The 27,378-nt window shown below is 40.5% G+C and overlaps 2 protein-coding genes across 2 annotated transcripts in view; one reads left to right on the forward strand and one right to left on the reverse strand.

The window, feature by feature from the left end:
- Positions 1-325: 325 nt before the first annotated feature.
- The window catches only part of syn2b (synapsin IIb), a 76,655-nt gene continuing 49,602 nt past the window's right edge, over positions 326-27,378 (reverse strand). The window contains exons 4-13 of the mRNA XM_084542091.1: positions 24,458-24,614; positions 24,089-24,178; positions 12,285-12,347; positions 11,265-11,407; positions 10,805-10,879; positions 9,493-9,595; positions 5,570-5,746; positions 5,258-5,324; positions 890-1,736; positions 326-515 (exon numbers count right to left, since the gene is read on the reverse strand). Of these exons, the coding sequence (XP_084398217.1) occupies positions 362-515; positions 890-1,736; positions 5,258-5,324; positions 5,570-5,746; positions 9,493-9,595; positions 10,805-10,879; positions 11,265-11,407; positions 12,285-12,347; positions 24,089-24,178; positions 24,458-24,614 (1,876 nt within the window). The 3' untranslated portion in view covers positions 326-361. The remainder of the gene's footprint in view (positions 516-889; positions 1,737-5,257; positions 5,325-5,569; positions 5,747-9,492; positions 9,596-10,804; positions 10,880-11,264; positions 11,408-12,284; positions 12,348-24,088; positions 24,179-24,457; positions 24,615-27,378) is intronic.
- Positions 12,950-23,723, forward strand: LOC311487498 (metalloproteinase inhibitor 4-like). Its single transcript, XM_084543795.1, has 5 exons — positions 12,950-13,844; positions 20,086-20,183; positions 20,592-20,706; positions 21,030-21,154; positions 21,508-23,723. The coding sequence occupies exons 1-5, from the start codon at positions 13,706-13,708 to the stop codon at positions 21,703-21,705; spliced, it is 675 nt and encodes a 224-aa protein (XP_084399921.1). The 5' UTR covers positions 12,950-13,705; the 3' UTR covers positions 21,706-23,723.

Below are 27,378 nucleotides of genomic sequence, written 5' to 3' on the forward strand. Positions count from 1 at the left end.
TTTCATCTGTAGTCTTAAATATTATTCTTTCCATATACTTTAGAATGTGTTCCTTCAGTGTGCTCTGGGAAAAATAAAGATTTCTGTTCTACTGTATTCTGTTTTCTATCAATGACGTAACTCCTTCAAAACCATTATTTTGACTAACTCCCAGCAGGCCTCACTGTTACTCACACAAGGGAAGCTGGAAGTGGAGCAGGAGAGGGACCGGGGACGAAGGGAATACAGTACAGTTAACACACAAACTTTAATCTCAGACTGGGTCACATTTAATGTCAATCAAGTCACCGCTGGCCAATGGTAAACGGGGGGCCAGAATCAATAAGGGAGGGGTTAGGGGCTGACTACGGTTCGGTTGTGTCTAGTCAGAGAAAAGGCTGGCGAAGGACTTTCGAAGGTTGCGAATGGTCTCGGCCTTCGCCTCTTCTTGGCCGTCGCCTCCAGAGCTTGAGACCCCGCGGAAGAAAGAGGAGTCGCTGAAGGCGTTGAAGGCATTGGTCAGGGACTGGGACTTACTGGGAAGGGAGTGAGAGGAAAAAAGAGGAGGACAAAGAGGGCAAGACGGAGAAGGAGTGGGAGTGGGATGGAAGAGGAATAAAGGGAGGGAAAAGAGGGTTATGTGGATGTTAATTGAGTAAGTGAAGGGGTAAGTGAAGGGGTAAGTGAGGAGCAAAGACAAACAGGGACATTTTTAAAAGGGCCAGGAAGTCACATACACAAAATGTGTAAATAATAAGATACTCTTATAACAAAATATACTGAAATAATTTACTGTTAAATAATCACGATGTGGCTGTAAATAACTGTTTTATATCCTAAATACCTTATACGGCCCATTGAAATGCATGTCTTTGCATTATCAACAGTGTGTTGATAATATCGCTCTTACTTCAGCAGAGGATGGCTCTTTTGCTGGGGCTGCTCATCCCCAGGGGCCTGGGCCTCAGTGGGCGCTGTGGCATCTTCAGCTGGGACAGGTTCAGGGTTTGGGGAAGGGGAGGCTGGCTTTGCCTGAGGCTGAGCCTTAGCTGGAGATTGGACGTTAGTCGGAGACTGGCTGGCTCTGGCCGGGGACTGAACCTGCGCTGGGGCAGGGGCTGAGGCGGCATCTGAAGCCTGAGAGGGCGCCGGGGCTTGGGCAGCAGCCTGGGGTTTAGGTGAAGCTTTAGGAGGAGGTGGGGTTTGTGGCTTTGGCTGGATCTGTGGCTTGGAATTCCTGCGCACAGGGGGGATAGGCTTTGCAGGTGGTGTGGGTTTGGGGGGCAGATCTTTAGGTTTGCCAGGTGCAGGGGATGGCGAGCCCTGAGGCTGGGGCTTCGGCTGCTCCGTGGTAGGAGCAGAGGTTGGGGGAGAGGTGGGAGCTGGAGCCGAGGCTGCAGGGGAGCCAGGGGGTGCTGCTACTGCTGCTGCTGCTGGTTTGGTTAGGGGTGATGCTGGAGCGGCAGCTGCTTTAGCTGGAGATGATGGTGAAGCTTTGGCTGGGACTGAGCTGGAAGCAGAATCTGGGGCTGGCTTTGTGACGGATGGGGCTCTCGTCATTGGAGGAGGAGGCCTCTGCACTGGAGGCTTTGTGACTGAGGCGGCCTTCTGGACTGGGCTCGGTTTCTGAACCTGAGCTGGTTTCTGAGCTGGACCTGGACCAGGTTTCTGGGCCTGGCTGCTCTTTGGTACTGGTTCAGACGCTCTCTTAACTGATTCTGATGACGTATCCACACTCTGTGATTTCATTGGTGCACCTATAACAGAAATAAGATAGTTTCATTAAACTATACCTCAGTATATAACCACATTTATATAAGATACAAATGCAAAAAAAAAAAGCAAAACAAAAGAGATAGGGTTTAAATAAATGAGATAAATAAGCATCATTTAAAAATCTAGCATTTGTTTGTTTTTTTTTGTGCAGAAAACCAGGCGTCTTTAACACTCACCAAAGACCAAAGCAGAACATAAGACAGTTAATGAGCTTGAGTCTGGACATGCCCATTCACATAATGACCTCTCACATTCATAAAAACCCTGTCCAACTCATCCGTCAAGAACAGACTGGGGCCAAACAGGCTCTGAATGTCTGGACTGTAATGACCAGCAGGGGGTGGCAGATCAGCAGTTAAGAGAAGGCGTCACCTCCACCAACATGCCAAGTGTTAGTTGCTCTTATGCACAGTTAACTTGTGTGACCATTAGTAGTGAGGTTGAGGTGGAGATGAGATGGAAAGAAAGCGTATCGACGTAAACACACGCAGCAAAGACACTTGACATGCACAATCAAGTTATTACAGATGCTGACGTATCTGGACAGGGATGAGTTTCCAGTGGCTTGTTGTTTGGTGTGTAAATAGCATCTTTAAAGTGTCTTTGAAGACAGCTTGTTAAATGTATCCGTGTATGTGTCAATCAGTTTTCATTAAACAGTATTTTCACACAGTTTGACCATTACAAAACCATCATGAAAATTCATCCCACACGTTCTCAGAGTTCTCAGTGCTGTCGGGCAGCTAAATGGCCATGAGTCTTACGTTTTATCAGAGACTGTCATGGTTGCTTGGGACTCACGACGCATAAAAATCAAAGGAAATACCATTTGTACAAACATAATTTGTAAAGGGTGACACAATAACAGTTTGCTTGGATACAAACCCTGAATGAGACATCCGTTTAGCTCGCCGCTCAGAGAGTAGCTTCATGATTACATCTAATATTTGTTGATTGCTATTAGAATAATTTCCACTTCACTGCTTTATCTGAGACGAAACACCAACCACGCGAGACTTGTATTAGCGCCGAACTAAATCCGCTCTTTAATTCTATTATTTAGGAAAATTTGTGTTCATAACTAATGTATGAAAATCAAACAGCAGCAATTCAATCATCTGTATCCAGGCAAATAAGGAATGATCATGCAGAGAAAGGAAAACGATGCTTCTTTGACTTCTTGACTTTTAATTAACCATGTAACCAGGTTGCGTAATTGCGATTGTGTACCGTATATAAAGTTTTTGCATTATACCACAAGAACAACAAATGCTCATTTACAACCAAAGACAAACACTAAACAGTTGCTCACAAACATTAAGACCTCGCTTGACAGAGTTAAACCAATTTGTTTACCATAAGTTACCATAAAACTGTACAAGATTTAAAGCAGTTAGAAAAGGATTCAAGCACTGACCACAGAAACCAAGCTGAGCTGATCTTAATACCGATCCAGGGAGTTATGTTAGTTCACATTAGAGAATGCATATAGATAAATACAATATTCATCCACAGATAAAGCCATATCTGCCACTCTCAAAATGTTTTTCATAGTGTTTTACTATTTTAGTTGAAAAGGCAGTGTTCTTAATGCAAGATTCAAATACATGTGACTAAAGTCGTATTTGCACACCTTAATAGTCCAGGCACGTGTCCAACTCTATCGATTCACATAAAAAGCTGCCATTCTTAAAAACACATTGAACACCACATGGAGTACAGGCATTTGCCACATCCATGCAAAATGAGGAAACATAATGAACAAACATGCAAACACACGTACACTCACCGACAAACGCAACGGCTCTCACAATAATGGCTTTTGTTAATTCACCACATTACTGCTGCTTTTAATAGGCACATTTAGTTTTTAATCATCAGCCCTGAGCACAAACACCAGCACACACACACACACACACAGACACACACAGGGTTTAACACTGACGACACAGCAGCAATTAAACTCAACATGCTGGCTAAAGGCATTGCACTGTACATTTGCTCGTTAATTCAAGTGACGGTCACATGTTGAAGAGAAGCAAGGCCGTTGCTCAAACAGACAGCAGAAGCCTTTTTCTGTTGTTGGACGGCTGCAGTGATCAGACGCCAACTGAAGCTACTGGAGCAATGAGACTAGTAGTGTGAACACAAAAATGATCTTACTCTACAAGAAATACATTTGGGGAAATTGACCTATTCGTTTACTTGTTTATAAATGTCATATGAGAAGATTAATACCACCATTCTCACACTCGTGCAGTAAGAACATGAAGCTACGGCAGAGAAACAGATAGCGCGGCTCTGTCCAATGTAACAAAATCTGCCAGCTAGCACCTTTACATCTCTTGACTTGTTGCAGGTAGGAAGGTGTAATTAATAACCTTCACAATGGCTGAATTCTTGCTACAACTGGAAGTTGTTTAAAATTCTTCTTCTTCTGCGTTAAAGTGGTAACATCATCTGTTGAGCCTTGAGAAGCCACAGAGGCTAACACTTACTAATGACTGGGTGATATTTAATGGTTTATGATCGAAATACAAAGGCATAATGAAAGGATGAGGCTCTTTACAACTAAATTACACTATATTTACTTACGTAGCACCTCCGCCATTTCTGAAAACACCTGCAAACCAGTCACAACTTCTTACCTAAGATTTCCACCTGTACCACCTCTATTGTGAACACCACAGGAGAGGGGCGTCCACAACCCCACCTGAAGGCAGAATCTATCAAATCAGTTACACTAGTGCTTTTCCTGCTATGATCTGGTAAAATGTCTGCTTTGAAAGGGGTCTATTAACAGTCACGTTGTAATAATTACAAACAAAGTTGTAAAGATTTGGCGGGAAAGGTGCAGTGATGTATTAAAAGACTCAACGCAGCACCAAGAGTACAGGAAGTGTTTGAACCTGGCCAAGAAATAGCGTAACAGAACACAATATTTTGTTTAACTGTTTGAGTTTTAGAGATGATGGTTGGTTTTATTACACTGGACCGAGCCAGGCCAGCTGTTTTCCTCTTTTGAGCTAAGCTAAGGTAACCAACTGCTGGTGGTAGCTACTTATTTACTGTACAAACAGGAGAGTGATATTCTCTTCTAACTCTTGGCAAAGTGTGAATAAATTTACTTCCCAAAATGTCCATCTACCCCTTTAACTATTTGCTGAGTTGCCCCTTTGTTGGCCAAACAACTGAATGAACATCCCCGCTGTAACACTTGAACTAGTAATGTGGGCTATGGCTCTATCGTTCTGCTTGTTCGGACTACATCATCGTCTACATCGTCCCAATTCTGCAGCGCTCAAAGGACTGAAAACGTCCCCTTATTCACTCCTCAGATTCTTCTAGTTTATTAATATGTTTCAAGTGAGTTTTTCTTGTGATGGCAGGGAAGTCATTAAATTTGTCCACTAATTGATATGTCAATTCAGAAACATCTCCCCAGTGATTTCTTTAGACAGTGTGTCTTAAACACTTTAATAATGAGCAGTGTTCAGAGAACCTTGAGGTTGAGGGCGCTGGCCTGAGGTCCTGTTTGGATCCGCCAGTCCTTCCTTAAGGGCAGCACTCTGGTTGGAGGCAAAAGAAATACATATAAAGACGAGAGAAGTATACAGGCAGGTAACTTGGCAGATTAATCAGTAATAAACTGTGAAGAGCAACAACAAAATTATTTTCCAACAGATATTAAGTAAGAATGAGACTGTATATACTGAAAAAAATAAAACTAATCATTTTGAAGTAGCCCGTTACAAACACACAGGGTTTGTTTGTCTGTGCACTCGGATTAAAACACTTTTCATGCAGGCTTCACCTGTTGGGGCTGCACGGTAGTTGCCTTCTGGCCTTGAGGAGAGCGAGCAGGTGAGCGGGAAACACTAGACGACCTGGCAGCCAGCGCTTGGTTCATCTTAGTCAGCACCACCTCTGAAATAAGCTGGCGGTCCTCTGCCTGGTGATCACCAATCAGCTGCATAGATGAACCCACAACCTGGAAAACAGCACGCAAGCATTAGAAAATACAGGTCACAAATAAAAAAGATTGTGCTTATGGGTATTTTTTCTTTGATAAAAAAAAAATTGGTTGGAATGGAGGGTTTTTGGTTTACACTGGAAGGTTTCTAATGTCCACATTAAATTGCAACTCGGGTTCGTTTTAAACTACAAGTAAAAACATGGCAGTTGGCGATGCAGTAAACTTGCATTTGGATTTCATTATCTGATAAAGATGCAACCACAAAGATGATAAATAATGAACTAACAAGGAAACAAAATTGTCAAATCTCACACATAAGAATGCTATTCTCTCAGCATCACATTTTATTCAGACAGTCAGCCTGCTTTAAAGTTTAAACAGGATGTTTAGACGCATGACTTAGACACCACGATGACTGGCTGTCTGTGTCATTGTTGCTACTGTATAATCTTCCTCTCCTCCCTCTGGTGATTTACACTCTCTCACTGGGGTTTGTAATCACGCTCAATGTATGATGACACACTTCCACATTAATCGTCCTCTTACCTTCTCCCTCCTACCAGTCTCTGAATACTTGCTGTGCTGCATCACTGGACTTGCTTGCCTGTTATAACCACCAATCTTGTTTAGTGACTTTCAAACAACAAGTCGTCTTTAACCATATGTGCCGTGTCACTGTCTACATTTAGGTCCAGCTTTTTATGGCCAGCTACGAGAACGTTGATAAAAACCGACCCAGCTTTTTGCATGGATGAGGGGGCTGAGTGGACCTGCACCATTAAGTGGTTCTGTTCTTACTGCCAAAATACATTCAGAGAGAAGCAGCTCTCGCTACAACTCTTGAGTTTGCGTCCAACAAACCCAGGCTTGTCAAGTTGCTCCCTGAGTTGGTGGAATGGCCACTCAGTGGATCAGTCCTGTGGCCAAATGAGTCCCTGCTCCAAATCACCAGTCTTCCAGTTCATCTCCAGTTTCTTTCAGAGCTTCAGCTTTGTCTAGGTTACTGCTAGCCTTCTGCCTGCATCCTAACAACCTTCTAGTCTTGTTCCTTTTGCCCCCTTTACCTCTCTGCCTGCCTCAGTGCCTAAATGTTCCAGGAAACTATCACGGGTTCTGTCACGTTTTCAGTCATGGTTTTAGTTTTTCATCATGTCCTTCGTCATGTCCTGTCCTTCGTCATGTCTTTCATCATGTCTTAGTTTCTGTCATGTCCTCCGTTCTTGGTTTTCCGTCACGTCTTTCCGTTCTTGGTCTTTCGTCATGGTTTAGTTTCTGTCCTGGTTTCTGTTTAGTCCCGTCATGTCTTTCCGTCATGTCTTTTCACAGTCACGGGTTTAGTTTCTTGGGTTTTCTGTTTATTGTATTTTGTTAAGTCTTGGTATTTTTTCATAGTCATGGTTTAGTGTTTAGGTTTTCTGTTTCCTGTTTTATTTTGTTAAGTTCTGGTTTTCCATGTTGTCCGTCATGTCTTTTGTTTCTGTCATGGTTTAGTTTCTTGTGTTTCTGTTTATTGTATTTTGTCAAGTTCTTGGTTTTCAAAGTCATGGTTAGTGTTTAGTTTTTTCTGTTCTGTTTCCTGTTTTATTTTGCTAAGTTCTCGATTTCCTGTTTGTCTTCATGCCTTTTTTTGTTCCCTTGATTAGATCATTGGTTTCACCTTGTCTTGTCTCGATTTGCTTCACCTGTGTCTTGTCACCCCTGCTCCTCGTGTGTGTATACATATAGCCCTGCCTTCCCCTTTGTCCCTGTCGCGTCATACTGCTTGTTCACTGCTTGTTCGTCATGCCATGTGATTCTTGTTAAGTGTTTCATGCCAAGTTCATGTCATAGATTTGATGCCACGTCATAGTTTTGAGAGTGTTTTTGATTATTGGATTTCCTGCAACCTGAGCAGCTCTTTTTGGTTTTGTAAGTTTTGTCTTTTTGTTAATTAAAAGAACCTTTTTTTCGCCTACTCCTGCCTCCTTTGAGTCCTGCATCTGGGTCCAAACTCCCAACCCCCGCTACCCCCGTTTGTGACAGAAACACTGATCATTCTTAACATTATGACTACCTTCCTAATATTGTGTAGGTCTCCAAAACAGTTGTGACTCATCAGAGAATGGACATAGACCTTCTGAGGGTGTCCTGTGGTGTCTCGCAACAGAACATTGTTAGTGGGGGGCCTTTGGGCCCTGTGGGTTGAGGAGAGGGTCCTCTGTGGATCATCCGACAGATACTTGATCAGTTTGGGATCTAGTCAATTTGGAGGCCAGGTCAACACCTTGTGCTGTTCTTCATGTTTTTTTTTAGTTGTTCCTAAACCGTTTTTTGTGTGTGTGTCTGTGTCAGGCTGCGTCCTGCTGGGGATGGCTGCTGCCATCAAGGAGTGTCATTTCTACAGGGTGGGGGTGCCTGGTCTGGTCTAGGTGGGTGGTACATGTCTAAGTAACATCCACATGAATGCCAGGTCCAAAAGCTTCCCAGCAGAACATTGAATTGTTGATGGTCGATGTTATTTACTTCCCCTGTCAGTGGTCATAATGTTATATATGATTGTTGTACTTCAGCACTACTTCCAACACTCACAACTGCCCAGCTTTGGGACTTCTTCCAGTCAAGCCAGAGGTGATAAAGTTAGTCAGCCAACCAAACTTTTCCTCACGTACAATATAATCTTTTTTCTCCTTTGTCTGTGCATGACTCTCTATCTGGTCGAGTCTTCCTGTCTGACCCTTGCACACTCCTTCCCATCTGTCCGCAATAGACAATTTCCCAATCTTATGGTCTCACTGTGCGTCAATTTAATCTTCTCCTCGCCCTCAAAAATGCCCTAAACTATTTTCTTTTTTCCAAAGCTGATGTGTGAGGTTAGAGCATTAAGACATTTTCCAAACTGAGGCATACCAATTAAATTGTTCATTTATAGGAAAGCTACTATTTTCTACATTAATTTCTTTCACAGTGTGTATTTACAGCCATTGTGGTCGTGACTAGAGATGACTAAACATGAAACCAATACGTTTTGGAAAGACCAAATTAAAGACAAACGGAGACAGTAAAATTAAATTGACCAGGCAGAGCAGTTTGTTGGGAAAGACCGTCTTCAAATATTACCAGATGTTGATTATCAAAAATCTACATGAATATTCAGGTTAGTTTCAATCACTTGATTCCAGACAATTTCAAGTCCCATCAATGTATATTAGGCCAGTACTCAATGTAATACACCATGGGGTCCAGATCCTTCAGCCGTTCCGCCCCCCCGCCTCTGGAATTCCCTTCCACCCAACATCTGCACCATTGACACTTTGGCAATTTTCAAATCCCATCTCAAAACCCACCTTTTTCTGCAATCATACCCTCCCTGACAGTCACTCTCTCCAGATTTTTAATTTTTAATTTTATAAACCAAATCTTTTATCTTTTTATCGTATCTTTTAGTGTCATATAGTTGTAGTTTGTTAAATGCTTTTGATGTCTGTTATGTATTTTAAACCCTGTTTTACTTCTACGGTGACCTTGGGTGCTTTGAAAGGCGCCTATAAATAAAATGTATTATTATTATTATTATTATTAATACAGTTGTTTTGGAAGTCTTATGTAACACAATTCCCACAGGCTGATGTCAACATGGTGAAACATTGCAAACAAAAGGCAGGGGTCAGTAAATACTGTGAGGCAGTGGTGGTACAAAGCAGCTTAAGGCCTTATCAGCAATTTGGTCCATCTGAAAATCTCTCTTCAGCTTCCTCCTGCCCTCTGTTATGTGTGTTTCTCACCTCAGTAATGTAGTCGTTGCCATCCTTGCCACAGATGGCCTTGACAGCACAGATATCCAGCCCTCCAAAGATCTCAGAGCAGGTATCAACCCACAGTTTATACCTATCACAAAGAGAAACATATGTGACAACAAGACTGGATTAGGGATAATAACTGTCATAAACCAAGAAAAGCCCCTTCGGCTACTATATGGGTAATAACTTGAACGAGAGAATGAGAGTTGCAGTTATTTTACTTTGCTGCATCAGACAGAACTAGGAATGAAAACTGAACATTTTCTGCCTCGCGGTTAGCTACAGAAGTTTCGCTCTTGGACACAAATTCATCAATGGTATTGATTTCTTTATCGCTCCAGCACAGTATGAGAGTGCAAATGTTACTTTCCGGGGGTATCTATCCTGACAGTAAACCTGTTGCAGAGCCTCTGTAGCTCCAGGCTGTGCTAGCCCATCAAGGTGCTGCTGCTCTCTTGTCTGTACGGCTTTCTGTCAGGAAGACTGCACACAACCAAAGTAGGTTCAACACAGACGGATATTCACCTAAGGAATAATCTAATCTGTACGAGGGCAGGCTGTTCTCCACACTTTCAGATTTACCAAATATTTTTAGCATTCTGGTACTAGCTGATTAAAAATGAACACTTTTCGTTTTACATTGTGGTGCTAATTAGTGAAAAACCAAAGAAAGGTGTAAAACCCTTGCTTACTGTTTTGGGGCTTGTGAATGTTTTCAAGAGTTTGCAAATTGAGCTACTTAAACTACTTTCATTTTTAATCTTTTTTGACTTTGAGCTACAGTATTTATCGTTGGTGATCCATACAGATGTTACTGCAGCAGCTGATCATTATCTACATTTTGACCTGTTATGCCGGTGCTTTTAGTGAAGCTTAGGTAAAACATTCAGTAAGGAAAATCTTTCCCGTTATGTTCTGCTTGCCTTCCTCTACAGTGAATGTGGGCAATTCTCGCTGCTCCATTTCCTCATCTGTTACACTTTCCCAAAAGCATAAGAGGAAATCAATACCCTGTTCACATTTTCTCAGCCTCTCAATGGAAAAGCTGTGATATCAGAAACCAGAGCCACAGCAGCACAGTTTAATCTCTTTCTATCCATACACGCATTCAGTATAAACATTCAAGAATAAATGCTGAAAATATCAACTAATCTTCAAACATCTGCGTGTTTACCCAACTGCTTTCAGCCGAGTGAGTCTGCTATGTGAGCACGTTGTGACTAACTGTGACATAACACAAAAACGACGTGTGACACAGCGGCAGCCTGAGCGTCACTAATGTGGAAGCAGCGCTCACTTGTCAGTCATGGCTACTTGTTCCAACATGGCAGATCCGGTGTTGCTTTTCCAGTTACCAGAGATGGATGTTCGCCTGAAAAAGAGGAGGAAATTGCGCATTAAATTATTACAGACAAAATAGTCACTTCAGTAGACAACCTCGTCGCAAAACTAGCTTCAGGCAAAAGCTTGAGTAGCCGGGCAAAGAGCATTGCCGCGGGTTATCAGCCTGATTATTATCCTGATAAATAGGCCAGTAAGCATATGCTCTTTGTTTTACAGTGATAATAGCACAGGTTGACAGACAACAAAAAGCATGAAAAAAATAAAATAAAAATGGGTCGGCAAAATTGCAAGCTCTAGATTTCTTATGTCCCTACGCCCTTGCCAACTGGTGCTTCTGTTCTGTGCCCTGCAGTCATTGTTCATACACAACAGTCTCCCTAAACCGAGCTAATACACAACAACAGCCCACTTACATATAAGCTTTGTAGTCAGAGCCGATTTTCTGGACCCTGATGTCGTATTTGGCGTCGACAAATGGCTCTGTAGTGCAGTAGGTCTGAGTGATAGCCACCACACTTGCAATGTCCTGGAAGTCACTAACATTGTCCACCTTGACCTACAGAGGAATAACACACGTATGCAGAAACGCCATTTAGTTTAACAGTATACGCACAAGTTTTTATTCGTGTGAAAGGATGACGAAACATGTCTTAACTTGGTAATCGCACAAATTTTCACTATATTTTTATAAACCATGGTTGTGTGTGAGTAAAAAACAAGAGCTGGGAGACAGTTGCAGCATTAGCTTAGCATAAAGACTGGAAGGAGGGGTGAACAACTAGCTTGACAATATATCTTGCTTGTTTCACCTTGTGTCCAGGCTTTATGAGAAACTAAGCTAATCGCCAGTATTGTGATACAGAAGAAGTAGAAAGCAGAAAAATAAATATGTGTTAGATGACTGAAAACTACAGGGTTGAAACTGACCCTGAATTAGAAATAGAATAAGACAATCATCCAGAACAGGGGGTGGTTTGGACATAAGGTGTTATTTACCTTCACTGCTGGGCAAAGTTAACACTACTTCGACCCAACTCCGGGTACATCTTTAACCCAACATTATAAAGGACAATAACAGACAACCATATTGATCAGTTCAGGGTAATGGCGTGTGGTGGATCGATGAGGAGTGGTGGAAACACTTCACTCCGATTTCCCTCAGAAATTATTAACACAGTTTTCAGTCGATACCGGCACAATGAGAAGAGCGAAGGACGACTGAGAGAGTAAAGATTAGCTGTAGCTGTGATAGGAAGGATAGCTGAGTGGAAAACAGGATGGAGAATGCATATTAAGTAGTAGTGTACGTCGGTTTGTGAAATGATTCTCCTATATACTCAATATTTTCTTTAAAGCACCTGTGACGTGGTTAATTTCATCTCCTTGTAACATCTCTTTGCATCACTGTAAAGGAATCATCATCATCACAGTACCTTTCCCATTCCAGAGTGGGCGTGGCCGATCTTCACCACTACCGGGAAACTTGGTGTTGTAATCTGCAAAGCAACAGGACAATTAAAGGATGAATAATGATGAGCAACACAGGATTACAACACCTTATTCAAAACAACAGTCTGGAAAAACCCAGCAGTGAAAACTGAGAGGCTTTTTATTTAAAAGTGTATTTCACTTTTAGTTTTATTTTTTTTAAAGTAGTGAACGCCAATAATTGACTCCTTATATATAGAGCTGCTGTCTATTTTACATTTTTTTTAAAACTTTAATTTTAATTAAAATATTAATGTTTGGTAAATTATCAATTAATACTCAAGGCCCTGAGAAGAAGACCGTTTTAGAAGTAAGAGAGTTCAAGCAAGGATCAACTAAGTATGAGTTTTAATTTAATATTATTTAATATTGCATCTGATATTTAGCTTTTAACATGATCTATAAAACATTTATAAAAGCCACCATTTAAATGTGTGATTTAAAGAACTGCAACGGGCTCACAGTGAAAATTTTAATGTTTGTCAGGTAAAATATTTTAGTTTAGCACATTACATTTATAAATTAACACCAAAACACAAAGTACAGTTGAGGCTGATAGGACTAGTCAATGCTTTTTTAGGTTCATAATCCCAAGTAATCCACAATATAAAGATGAAAGATTAAAATCATAACAATCCATCCTCTGGAGTCCATGAACGTCTTCAGAGGATTATGGCAGTCCATTCAGTTTCAATAAAAACCTCAACTGTGAAGCCTGTGGTTGAGCTAGAGAAGAATTGAGACAATCGCAAAAAGTCAATACGACTGATCCTCAGGGAGGCACGTTTGTGTGAAACTGTGCGGCAACTCTGAAAACAGGATCTAACTAGAGTTATGTGAGCTGACTATGGGAGGAGGAGGGAGGACATCAAGAGAGAGGGCAGAAGAGGATGCAAACGATGGTAGTTTTCTTTTTTTTTTCTGTGTTTGAGGAGGCTGTCCCTAAGTTGTTGAGCACATAAGAGGCTCCCTGTGTGCGACCCTCTCAGCATTCAAGACCAGAGTGTGAGGGGATCCAGCTATTGTAAGTTCCTCAGTGTGTTGTCTACAGAGAGGGAGAGAGAGAGACAGAGAGAGGAGAAAAGAGAGCAGCGACAGCAGCAGCAGCAGCGTTCCCTTCAATTCCACTAATTTGCTGCAGCTTGAATTCATAGGTGTACTTTAAACTTATGAAAACATTTCTATCCACAGCCGCCTGCCAGCTCAGCAGAGCTCACCCTAGCACTTCGACTCTACTGTCTTGCCCATCGGCCTCCCCCCTTGCTGACTGCTGGCCTGCCGTGCTTCCCGGGGAACTTAACAGGATCAGAAGAGGCTCCCGAGTGTTCATCAAGTGGTGGAGCGGTCAGAGGTAGCCAGAGTCACGATGGCTGTGTCCCGGGATCGGAGTGTGCGTTTGGGGCTCTGGGTGCTCCTCTTGCTTGGGGCGGGCATGGAGGAAGTCGTAGAGGGATGTAGCTGCCTCCCAGCACACCCGCAGCAGCTCTTCTGCAGTGCTGAGATCGGTAAGTAATTGACCTAAGACTAATTAAGTTTGTTTTCATTTGTGTAAATGTTAAATATAATGAGTAATATCCCACCACGCCTTTAAAAGCAGCAGAAAACTGATTTCTTCAGAGTGCACATGTAATTACCCAGAACCCTTCAGTCTTAATTAATCGATTGATGATTTGGTTTATTGATCTCCTCAATTAGATTTTCTGTCAGGGGAAAAAACTCCAATCCACACAGTAAACTCACTGTGACAAGAACCAATCAATAGGACCCCATGACTGAATGTACTACTGTGGTTTTATCCACTTACATTCATATAAATTATAAACTGCATGGAGTGAAATGGATGATGGGTATTAAGGAAAAGAGACGCTAATATACTATTGTGACTTTTTCAAACTATGCTGGTTGGAATTACCACTTTTGTTCAGAAAAAAAAAATCTAAGCAAATATCAACATAAAAGACTAAACAAAATATTGCATTGGCAGTAGATTAATTATTCATTTGAAAATGTGTAACACATAGCTCTTTCTGTTTCCTGCTTGCTCTCTGTTTTTGAAGTGACATTTGCTCTCAACCACATAAAAACAAAACCTAAAAAACACTCAGCAGAGTGCCCCTGGCCTACTTTCTGTCTGTCTGTCTGTCTGCCTGTCTCTCTCTGTCCGACGCCCCCCCATCATCCAACCCTTTCTTGTCTAAGCAGAGGCCAAAACCAACACTCCGCTCTGACTCTGAGTACTTGGCTCTGTAGTGTGGAAAGCTGGAGTATGTGCTTCTGTCAAAGGTTGCACTCCAGCAGAGGAGAGAGGGAGAAAGCAGCAAACTGCATTTATTTGAGTCTTGTTTTCAAATTGGTCTGTATCTTCCTTCGGGTTTAGAGAAGTTGAGCTCATTTGAGGAGCTTTAAAAAAAATGTTTCTTAAAAAATAGTCAGTGTGAAATGGAAGTGGAGACCTGTTTTCAAAACCTCCAGGTCTAAAACCAAATTAGATCTGGGTTATGGGAACACAATGAGAGTATTTAGGGCAGTGTTTTGAGGACAGTTTTTTACTTATGAAGTGTGTCATCTATGACCGAAATGGGGATCCTGTTAAGTACAATTTCTCCAAATGAACAACATGAAGTTGGAAAGGGTACCCAGAGTTGAACAAGATCCACTGGTGTTGCACTGGGTCCAAATTTATAGTTATAGTTTTTTGTTATTCTAATTGGTGCAGTAAACATTCAAAGACTTGCTGCTTGCTGCTCTTTAGAAAACATAACACTTTCTCTAAATTTAAAATAAGAGCAAATTACCAGTGTGAACAGAGATTAATTTACAAAAAAAGCAAAACGCACAAAGTAACTAATGGATCATGCTTTGTGTTGATCCGTTCTAATGCGGTTATTAGCATGTTAGCTTATGAGCTACACTTTTAATGCTAACGTAGCACCACCTACAATAGTTAAAGTGCATGTTATAAAGCAAGAACCTGACTTGTGGGGTTATATGTAAAGTTCGGAGACTTTAATATACTGTACAGAGAGATACTGCGTAGTATTCATTGAGAGCTGGTTTCTATATAATCTGTAAAGTTCGGTGTAATGTAAGCAGCTTTGTCTTAAACTGGGATAGCGTTACAATATTTTTTGTCAAAGTATGACAAGTATGTTTCTGTGCAAGGTAAGCTGTTCTGTCTCAGCCCACCGGCATGTCTTTGAAAACACAACAGTAAGAGAGGGAGTTTTTGACCAGATTACGAAAAACATGGAGAGCTAGAATTTATCTTTCTAATCTAATTTTGTTTTCTGTAAAACTGAGAACCAATTATTTCTAAAAAAAAAAAAAAAAAAGTGGTTTGAGTGGTAAATATGGTGTATATAATAAATCCCACACTAGAACAGAAGGAGGCGGTTCTGACTTTTACGATTTTCGTAAAAGAATCCTATTTCCTGGGTCTTCTTGAGGTCTCAGCACTGTTTCTTTTAAATGCAAATCTCTGAATGGATCAAGTCAGTGGTCCCTTTTCAGGTAGGACACAACTTTCTGGACCCATGAATAACAAATCAGGAAAATCCCTCATTTACCACAAGTATTCAGAAGAAAACCTTTCACATGGTGGCGTCTGCGGTTACACCATCCTGGTTGTTTTCCAAGGATATGCTGGTGGTGGCCTTTAGTTGACCTGACATTGCCGTCCGAGTTGATCAGTTGTTTGTGTATAGCTGTACATCTGAGTAATATCCCATCTGGACAAACCCTGGATGATTCCCTGGCCATGTTTGTGTATTTGACATTGTGTGCATGTGCGTGAGTGTGTGTTTGTTGGATGGAAGCCAAGCCATGCCAACACAGCCTACTCCATCTCTCTTTCTTTCCCACTCTCTCCCCACTTCATTTCCATGTCTATAGGCTTGGTCTAATGGTCTGCATACTAACAATATCGGTGTGAAAGCCCACTGACAGTCCAGCTTTGTGAGCATGACAAGGGTGCCGATTCATCTGGGAGGGGGAAGTTACTTACTACATCAGTTCTCATGGTACAAGTTTGCAATATTTCTCTTTGGTTATGTAGCTGTGGGGCAGATGCACAGCCACTTTCACTCTGCATGCATGCCTGTCCTTATTCCTGTTCATAACACAGCTGCAGCAACTCAAATGAGTGGGTAACCTAGCCTGCACAGTTCAGAAATGCCTGGACGGGGGGTAAACATTTCAGAGAATCTGGGCCAAGGGAAGAGACAACTAATTTGAAAGGTTTTTCAGTCATTGTATGAATATGTGTCATTTAAATGGGCTATTGAAAAACTATTAGGAGATCAACCCCAGATTTTATCTCGTGAGGAGATATAGTTTTTCAATGAATTATTAAAATTCCTGGATAATTACATATAGCAGCTTCTGACCTTGCACTGATATATGACCAAAGCTCACATTGCTAGCTGTTTGTATGCAGAGCACTGTTATGCCTGTATGGTGTATTACTTACCATTGATAGACTAGCTATTGGGCTCAATTTCAACCGTCTCCACTTTGAGATATATTTCTCCTTTCCACACCAAAGTGCACATCAAAGAGAGCAATAATGTGACGGTCATCGCTGGTGCAGTTTAGTACTTCTTTGTAGGGAACAGTCTTATACAGTGGTGTAATCACTGCTGAGGAGATGGGTGCATGGATGTTTCTGCGTTCAGTAACAGACATGACATTAGCCTATAAAACAAGTGATTATTGGAACTGTAAATATTACTGTATTTTAAGTATCAATAATGAAATAGCCACAAATATTCAGTGTTGATTTGGCTCTCACAGAGTAATGCTGTAGTCCCGAAAGCTTGATTTTGAGCTGTAACACAAAACTAATGGCAATAAAATGTGCATGAGTATCCAAAAGTAAAGCTCTCAGTATGTTAGAAATGCCAATACACTGACCTATAAGCTGCATTTTGATGTATAGTAATTTGGTGTTAAATAATATAATACTAACACCATTTACTATTTTAGGAAAATAAATGTTTAGATTTGTTTATGTTTAGTTCATACAATGTATCTGCAAAGTAACTAGAGGATGGAGCAAAAATACAACTTATCTCATAGCCCATGTAATACGGTAGATGTATAACATGGCAGACAAATGGCTCATGTAGTACGAGTATTGCCGACATACTTAAGCTTCCAGCTTCCAGTACCTAATAAACTGAATTAATGACGGTTAATGCCACTGCAGGTATGACGCTAAAATGGATAATAATGCGTAATAAAACTGAGCTCTAGTTATTAGAAGACATTTTCAGGTCACAACTGCTCATGAGTGCAGGTGAGTATATAGGCAGGTGTGTCCTTGTAAGGTCAGACACAGAATTGGGTTACTACATGTTATATTTAGTTTCTGAAGTTATAGGCCAAAATAGGCAATTTTGAACAATGTCACCTTATCATACAGCGGTACTGTATTTATTAAATGTAATAAAAGATATAGCGCCACTATCTATAATAGCCACTTGACTTATTCAGAGAGAGACACCTACGACTGTGCTTCCTGACACTTTATATAAAGTGATTGTGAAGGTTTCAGGACCAGTTGTCCCACATACATTTGTCTTCCTCCCCTTGTCTTCTTGCATGTCTAACAAACAAAAGCATAGTTTGTACTTGACCTGACTTTTCATAGAACATGCTGACTTCCTCCTCCTCCTCTTACCGGCAGACAACACCGTGGTGTAGTTATGTGATGAGCAAAATGGAAAAACAAGGGGGTGGTTTGCTTAGCTACACTCTCCCTCTCTGTAATTCCGTTGTTTCTTTTTTTTTTCATGGTTGACATTACTCAACCTTTAAATCTCTTCTTTCACTTCATCTCACTCTGGTACGTCTATAGGGGGGCATTACATTTATGGGAATTACAAGACACCTATTAAATTATATTGAAAAACATTAAATTTATGCTCTTGGTTATGCAGATATCAAAATACCATATAAATTGTAGTTATTACAAAATGATGGGAACTTAATATCACACAGTAGAAGACAAAGGTTTACTATTTGTTGCTTGTGTCTGTTGACGGTTGAAAACTGTCACTAGCAGAGTTGCAGCTAGCAACCTAATTAAACGTTACGTTGGTTAAAAAAAACCACTTTAATGTTTTCATGTTTCAAGCTGACAAGGAAATGAATATTCTTTAATGTACATTAATGTTTAATATTACATTAAATAATAACTTACCGAAAGACCTAAGTTAAAACTAAATGTCCTAGAAAAAACAGCATCATCACCAGTAGATAATCTGTGCTTTTTTGTATGTTTAAGTTAAGCTAGTGTTGCTGCCTGTGTTCTCAAGACGAGTTCACAAGAACTGTGGTATTCACCTTCGTAATTTTGAGTTCACGACCTGGCGTCATTGCTTATGTTTTGACGTTGACTCAACGGCTTCATGTTTTTGTTACACCTTTAAGTTTTTCTATATTGAGTTACCCAGTCGTTAGCTTGCTAACTGTTAGCCTCTTTGGTTTCCAGATGCTAGCAGTTGCCTAGCAGCAGTCTCCTAATGACGTATGGTCGCTACCACTTGAACATTTTTGTGTACACAGTTTCCCATGTTGTAACCACAAATTAAGCATTTTCGCGTCCCAAACTTCCCAAACAATGTAGTATGAAACGTCGCTGGCCTTGGAGTAGCACTGTCTTACAACTGTAGCTAGCAAACTAGTAAGCTAGACATGCTAACGTGTGCTGTTTATGTTAAAAAAACAAGAAACTCTAAATTAAACTCTTCACATCTGTCAACTATCGCCTACAACTCCATACATTACGTGTGGTTTATTTATTTCCTAAACGTATTTCAGTTGAATGTTTGCTTCCTATGGATATTATCTGTTCAAAACCAGAGGTTACTACTATCGTATTTACTTTAGACAAACTATGTAAATTATCAATTGCAACTGTGTGCTTTAACATCTTTGAAAAGAGGCCTGCCACACCTGTTGAAATGGTTGCTAAGGTATAATTGTAAAGCCACTGTTTGTGTGAGGAGTTAAGGGCACAGTCAGTCGACAACTTTTCAGTTATCTGCATAGTTAATGCATGACTTTTTCACTGGAGATTAACCTAGAAGCTATAATAGCAAACTCAATTATATTTAATAGATTTAGCCACCACAGTGTTACAATGTCTGACAGTGAAATTAATTTGTCAGTGAACATTATGAGTAATGCAGAAAATGCAAATTGCACGTGTTTGGCTGATGGGAAAAGTAAAAATCTTAAAATTAAGTTTAATTTGGCACAGTGGGGCCTGCTTGTTTACGTCCGATTAAAAATACCTTTTTTACCTTTTATTATAATAAAATATTTTGCGAGGTTGTAAAATCAAAATGTGCTCTTTGGGTGTATGTGGTAAATTATATACTGTATACATGTATGTGTGCGTGTGTGTGTGGAGTTGATTAAATGGGAGTGAGCAAGCAGTGAGCTACTTGTTATTCCATGAGGGTTTTGATTTTCCTCCCAGAGGAGACGAGGGACACTTCCTGTATCACTACTGAGAGGGACTGCTGCACTGTCTGTGTGAGGAGAAAGACGACTGACAGAAAAAGCCGACAGAAAAAGAGGAAGGAGGAGGGACATGAGAAATCTATCTATCTATCTATTAAAAAAATATATTAACCATAGTGTTTTCCATTGTTTCTAGCCTGTACAGTACTTCACCATCTTTGTCATTTCAATTACTGTTAATCCTCCTTTCTCTCTGTTGTGTTTCGCCCCTAACAGTGATAAGGGCAAAGATCTCCGGAGAGAAGATTGTGTCGCCTAGCAACAGCTCCTCACCTTACATGAAGATGATCCAGTATGAAATCAAAATGATCAAGGTAGGAGCTCTAGGCAGCAGTAACAGCTGCTGCTGCTGCAGACATCCATCAGTTTAACCGTGCGGGTTGCTGCGTGTTGCTGTGCGGTTTATGTGGATACTGGCTACATATCAAGTGACAGGAAAGGTGAACAAATTGTAATTGGTCTCACAAACAGGCCGTTGTCTTAAAAGTCTGAAAGACACATAGCCCATATCACAACACTGTCTGCCCTTATTCCCTGTCTCTTTCTGAACATCCAAATTTATGTTAATAAGGTTGGATTTTACATGTTTTGGAGTTAATTTAAAAAGAAAATAAAAGCCTGCGGGCTATATTTTGGGAGCATATAGTTTGTCTATCATCAGGCCAGGCTCGTACAGTGAGAAATTGTTTGACTCGTGTCTCCCTGCATGTCTCTGTGTCCAGATGTTCAAAGGTTTTGACAAGGCCAAGGATATCCAGTATGTGTACACTCCAGTCTTCTCCTCGCTGTGCGGAGTCAAGCTGGACTCCAACAATAAAGCAGGGTATCTGCTCTCAGGTACAGCATGCAGTTATTTTCTAGCTGTTTTAATTTGGTATATGCTGTATGCAAAGGAAAACTGATAGTAGCAGGAAGGGCTTTCTTTGGCTTTTATGGGAAATTATTTACTTTCAGAGATAGATAAGAGGATTGACATTTACTTTCATGTCTGTCAGCCTGGTAAATACGACATACGTTAGCCAATTAGCTTAGGTGAACGGTAAACAGACCATAAGAGAGCAACTAAGCATGATTCTTTGCTGTTAACAAGGCCACGTGTTGTACATGTCCATATATTTTTGGTTGAGATTAAACGCTGGTGTTGTGGTGTCACTAAACAGGAAGCATGTGGAGTGATGGGAGGATTTCTATTGGCCAGTGTGACCTGGTTGAGTCTTGGGACAACTTATCTCTATCGCAGAAGAAGAACCTCAACTACAGATACCAGATGGGCTGTGAATGCAGAGTGAGTAAGGACTGTTCATTCTCCACTTATACATATTTATCTTTCTCACACTCATCTGTCTGTCTTAGAGACGTCTACATGAACTTAACAAAACAGAGCGACAGCTGTTACATCAAAGAGGTCACTCTTCTTGTCTGCTTCTCTGCCTCCTTTCTATTTTAGTACAGACATTTTTCAGGCGTGAGAACTTTTATTTTTTTTCAATTGACACTTCCTTACAGCGACGCACTTATTTGCTGTTCTTCTTCCAGCCTTCACCCAGAACTATATTCTTATTAATAACACTTGGGCGGGATCGACTTCAGGAACAAATAAAGAGTAAAGGACTGAATTGATTCTCTTTCTCTTATCAGATCAACACCTGCTACACAGTCCCGTGTGCGTCAACAGGCGAAAACGAGTGCTTGTGGACGGACTGGCTGCTGGATAACAGCCTAAATGGGGAGCAGGCTCGGCAGTACGCCTGTATCCGCCGCTCCGACTCATCCTGTAGCTGGTACCGGGGCGGACCTCCACCTGAGAAAGAGTTCTTGGACATGTCCGACCCTTGACCTGTAATTTTGACGTTCATTTTACTCCATCTGACCCAAGAAAAAAAAAGAAAAAAAAGAATAAAAATAGATCCCTGCCTTGGCTTATGTAGTTGAGATTTGGAGCGCAAAGCATCAACCGATTCCACTGGAAAACTGGGCACATTTACATTCAAATTAGCTTAACCTGACGCTGAGCTTCTGTTGGCAGAGTTCAGGTGGTTGCTACAGCAAAGCTAGAAGAATTTTTATAAACTGCAGGGGCTTTCAGCATTCCTCTGACTCATTTTCGCGCTCTCACACATTCCACTTCACTTTCACAGAATAAGAATAGCAGCAGACCATCCACCCCAAATCATTCACTCCAGAGCAAGTCTTGTGCCTGATGGTAGACGCATACAAATATTGAGACTGTGTATATGTAGCAGTTTGAGTTGTGTGTACTTTACATATGCACCAATCCTCGCTGCTCTACTGCAGCACCGCTACCTTCTTCCCACATTTTCCGGTGTTGAATTTACATTTATATCACCACATTAAAAAAATAAACGAAAACCTACTGTAAATTCAGTACTGTGTGAAAGTTCTAGGTACTGCAAGTAAAGTCCCAATGATGCGGAGATCAGGGCTCTATAGTGGAATCTTTGTTCTCCTTGTGGCTGAGGATACGTCTTCATGACTCTTGACTATGTTTGGGGTCATGCTACATAATGAATATTGGGCTGATAATTAATGCATTATGTGATCTAAACATCTAAAGTGCCTAAATTCTTTTCCCAGTACTGTACACATAAAGAAAAACAGCACCAGACATTTTACACTTGATTATATTTTGACTAAATCTAAACACAGGAATTATATATATTGACCATAATTCTTGTACATCTAAACCATCACAGTTTTATCTCAAATTTCTGAGACTGTAAATATTGTATTTCAGTGGGAATTAACACTTTAAAGTCTAACCAGATCTTCTCTTATAGCATAGAGATTCTCGTGTTGTTGGTTTTTTTTTTTTGTGTGTGCGTTTAGTTTCCTTGGGTGAACTCTGTACTATTTCCTGTGCCAAAAATCTAATCCAGCGCTTTAACAACAGCACTGCCACCTGTAGAAGAGCAAGCCGCCTCTCCTTAGAGGACACGATGTAACAGGACATGGTTCAATTCAATGTTAACTCCTAAAAAAACTGGAAGTGGATCCCATCAGAGAGGATAGTACAAACTCTGGCACAAGATGTTAATGAAGAGAAATAACGATATTCTGAGCTAAAATTAATGATTGAAGTGTTGAGTCATAAAAAGACCCAGATCTGAATTGACCCCTGCCTTGCTACTGGATTACTTCACTGAAGTCATACCGAATAAAATGCATTGTCACTTGCTATTGAGTAGTATCTTTTTTATGAGTCACGTTCAACAGTCATCGGTCCGACATATTGGAAATATGCCGCTATTTATAGACAGTAATTACAGGTAATTTTAAGACTGATACGACAGTAATGCATAATGACTGTACGGCTTTAGTGAAGTGTTAAACAATTTCATCTTTGTTTTATATTGAAAGAAGTGTTTGGGTTTGTATTTATGTCTCTGTTTCTGTCTGTTTTCTATTTCCATGTACCAAAAAAGATTGTATATAAAATGTCTCAGTGGAACAGTGTGTCACTGTCTCTTTCTTTTCCTCTCCTGTAACCAAAATCTAAGACAATTAGAGTCTTTATGAAAACTTTAATGAGAGCTCAGAGGTGACATTAACATTAAAAAAAGAAAATGACGCGATGACTTTACTGAGCTTGCTAAGAATTCCTCTAAGAGGATGTCTCGAACAAAGTAATTTATGCAGATTTCTGAATGAAAATGCACAATAATGCTGAGCACAGTATATATTCTGTTACCTTATATCTATGCTATATTTAATGAATACATCTGTAAATATAGTAAATCAAAGGAAGAACAAATTCACCCCTTTTGTGTGTTAAACAAACAATAGAATACTTTTTTTTTGTTAAATGTATTTCTAACTTTTTTGTTTGTAACCTTTTGGTAACCTCAACACATCTTTGATCTAATGCAAAGGGTTCATGAAATAAAGAGTTCTCTAAAAGGTACCGTGTTCTCACAGCTACATGGTTAATATATGAATTTATTAATTTAGTTTAAACTAGCTAAACATTCTAAACATATAAAATATGTATTTTCATTTCCGTGACGTCTTGAAAACTTGCCAGGAAATAATGTCCCCTGCTTTTAGAGGCTGTCCCACTGCAATGAAACTTAACTAACACTACTGTGTATAAATCTTCAGATCATCAGTGGTTTCATTTGGTTTAGTTTCGGTGTTTTATGTGAATGATGAAGGCTGAGGGACAACAATTAAAAACAAAAAACAAAACAAGAAACCTTACCATGTCTCTGTAGTTGGGGTAGAACGTCTGATCAATAAGAGGAAACTTATCTGAACCCAACCTCTTCTGATTATTGATCAGCTGGGAGAACTGGAGGAGAAAAATGGAAAGACCCAAACAGCTAAGGTGAATCTACTCAAAATTAAGCAATAAAAAGTTTTATGTTAAAGAGTTTAATATTTACTATACTGCAACCTATCACACATACACAGTACTGTTGAGTACATATATATAGTGTACACATACAAATACAGTACATCTAGTAATGTGTTAATGTTTTTACTGTATAAACTCTGTATAGTGTATGCCCTATAGTAATTACTGTGTCCATGTTTGCAGCTGTCAATCTATTTTGCTGAGATTACTTACGGCCCAAGGTTTGTCACAGAGGTTGTAGATGGAGTCCAGAGAGTTGACTGAGGGGACGCCTGCATACTGCAGACCGATGATCAGGTTCCTGAAGTCCTCGTTTTGGGCCATGCTGTAGGCATGCTGGCGCACCAAGACAAAGTCAGGCCTGAAGGACCTGGAAAGAGAAAATGAAGAGACCTGAATTAAGAATGAATATATTATGAGTTAAACTGTACTTTCTTGTGTCATAAGAGCCCAAAAAGATGAGTTATTTTTGCACTTTTAGATGGAGGACGAAGGATGACGGCATTAAACAACGGTGGTAAAACTGTGAAAGGTATTATATTAGTCAAATTCTATTCCAGGAGTTATTTAAATATTGCTGGCTGCATAAATTTAAAACTAAAATTGGACTGTGAAGAATGACAATTACTGTAAGTGGTTATATCTTTCCTCAAAGAAGCGCTTATCATCTGTGAAGGCTTCTTAATAAGCACTCCGTTTCGGATTGCCAAGTCAGATGAGAGAGGATCTTTCTTTGCTTGGATGAGCACATGAAGGCATCTTATGGTAAATAAAGGCCGAAGTGGGTAACCTATCTTGATAATTATGAATAATTAAAATGACACAACAACTTAAACAATGCGACTTTATAACGCAGAAGTTTATACGCATCACTGAGAGCTCAACTACTTCAAAATCCTCTCATGTGAGATGAGTTCAGCTGCAGGTGGAGCGTCACCTTGGGTGATGTCAGACGCATCTAAATTAAATTTTTCTCTCTGCTTGTGTTTGAAACAGCGACAGAAATCTGGAGCGTTTTAATAAAACTGAGCAAAATGATTGATGACCTTTCATGCTTGACTTTGTGCGACAATAATCCGATAAACTGAAAGACGGCTGTAGCGATTATTATCTCAAAACAAAAAGTCTAAACAGACGTCATCTCATAATGTCGTATATGACGGCAGGAACGATTTTAGAGTTTTTCTGAGCCTACTGAATGCTGGTGAGAGGTAGGAGTGAAGCACCAATACTTGACGCAGTGCCTCTGTTTCACTTTTTAATATAGAGGCATGCGTGCTCATTAGCCTCTGTTAATAATCATCTGTGCTGACATTTATAATTCTGGCCTTGCTCTTATTTGGCATTAGACTGAAGCCTAATGTTGGGTTATTGGTAGAACTGAGTGGGCAGGGAGCTGTGTGACATTTAGTCCTAATGGGTAAACTCGCCACTGACAGGTGAAATGAAGCTGCTGTGTGGCAGAGGTGACTGTCTGCGGCCGTCGTCGGGCCAGCGGCAGAGGACTGCAGTGCAGATGAATCCGGCATTCAACCACTGACACAAAATGACGGATGAATCTGCATGAATAAATAGAAACCTAATGCAAAATGGCAGCCGGTAATTTGGCTTTATGATTTATTCCTATTCTGTGTGCTTTTCTTTTGTTGTGATGAACTTTAAAACGCGCGGCTTTTCAAGCAAAACACTAAAGCACTGGAGCTCAGAGAAGCAATTTGTGACCAGCGGGTTAAGGTCAAGAGCAATATCCAGAGCAGTTCGACTCGGTGGAAAGTTGACGGTGATGGGGCATGACTCCTGTTATTTTTTTCCTTTTGTCTCCGCATGCCTCGTATGACAGCGAGAGAATGTGAGGAGAGGCAGGGACAGCAACAGAGAGAGAGAGAGAGAGAAGAGATGTGTGAGAAAAAAGAGAGCGAGGGAAAAAGAGATGTAGAGAGAAAACAGAGAGTGTAAACTCTGGCGCAGCATGACCACCACCAGCTCTTTGTGCACACAGAATACTAATCAGACACTCCAAGATACTAAAAAAGACTCTGGTGGAGAGGACGCAGCAATTAATGTGACTGTAATCTCTTCATTACTGGCAGCGCAGATCAACATGGCCACGATTCTCAGTAATACCCTCATTCAGCCAACAACGCCGCAGTCATCCCAACTAACTCTGGCTTTGGGTTTCCCACTGTGGACTTATGTGTCCTCAACTTTATTTAAATAAATACATTTTAAAAAATCCAGCCTGAACTGGAACTCGCAACGAGACCTGAACTTTAAATCTGCGGAAAAGACTGTCATTTTTCATTTCTGTCATCAATTCCCAAATTGAATGACGTCTCTTGGACTCTTTTCATCCAGTTACTGGAGAGCCCATTTCCTTTTCTCATTTGTGTGTGGCGGAGCATATGGAGACTCTCCGTGTATCCCTGCCTCAAAGAGATTAGACGTTTTGCAGGTTCTGGCAAGTCCAAGATGGTTAGAGCCTGTCCAATCCAAAACACATCAATGAGCCAGTGTCACTGACTGACACATTACCTCATTGAAATGAACATCACTATTATATAATAGAGATCTTCTGAGTCAGTCTCACATGTAGAATCCTGATGCTCTAAAATACTCACTATAGCAAATGTGCATTGAGCTGCAGGTGAAAATAGCCCAACTAACAGAATACCTCATCATGTTTAACCTTTTTCATGGACTTGTTGATGCTGATTTAAAAAAATATAAAGTAAATCCAACCATAATCCAAAGAAAATGAGGAAAACAACTAGGTCAAAGAGGCAATTACAGAGTTACAGGATCTCAAAGTCAAATATCCTTGTCCTTTAAGTGTCCCGTTCCCAGTTGACCTGAATTTCCGTGTGTGAGGCTGAGCATATGGAAGCTAACCATGCGTGCATGCACCAAAGAGATTAGCAAATGCTCCATGAGTGCTGCCGAGCCAAAATCAGCAAGAACCCAAACGTGGTCATGCAACTCAAAATCTACCTAATGTGTTAAAAGGGACCTGGTAATCATTGATAAATCCTATTTTGTTATTGTTTCATTTTTGTTTTGGATGTATTAATGATAAAGACAGCAGAGTTGTAGATCATGTATTGACAAGCTCTGCAAATAAAAGATCTTCTTCTGGA

This window comes from Chelon labrosus (assembly GCF_963514085.1).
Source record: "Chelon labrosus genome assembly, chromosome: 4".
Classification (NCBI taxonomy): domain Eukaryota; kingdom Metazoa; phylum Chordata; class Actinopteri; order Mugiliformes; family Mugilidae; genus Chelon; species Chelon labrosus.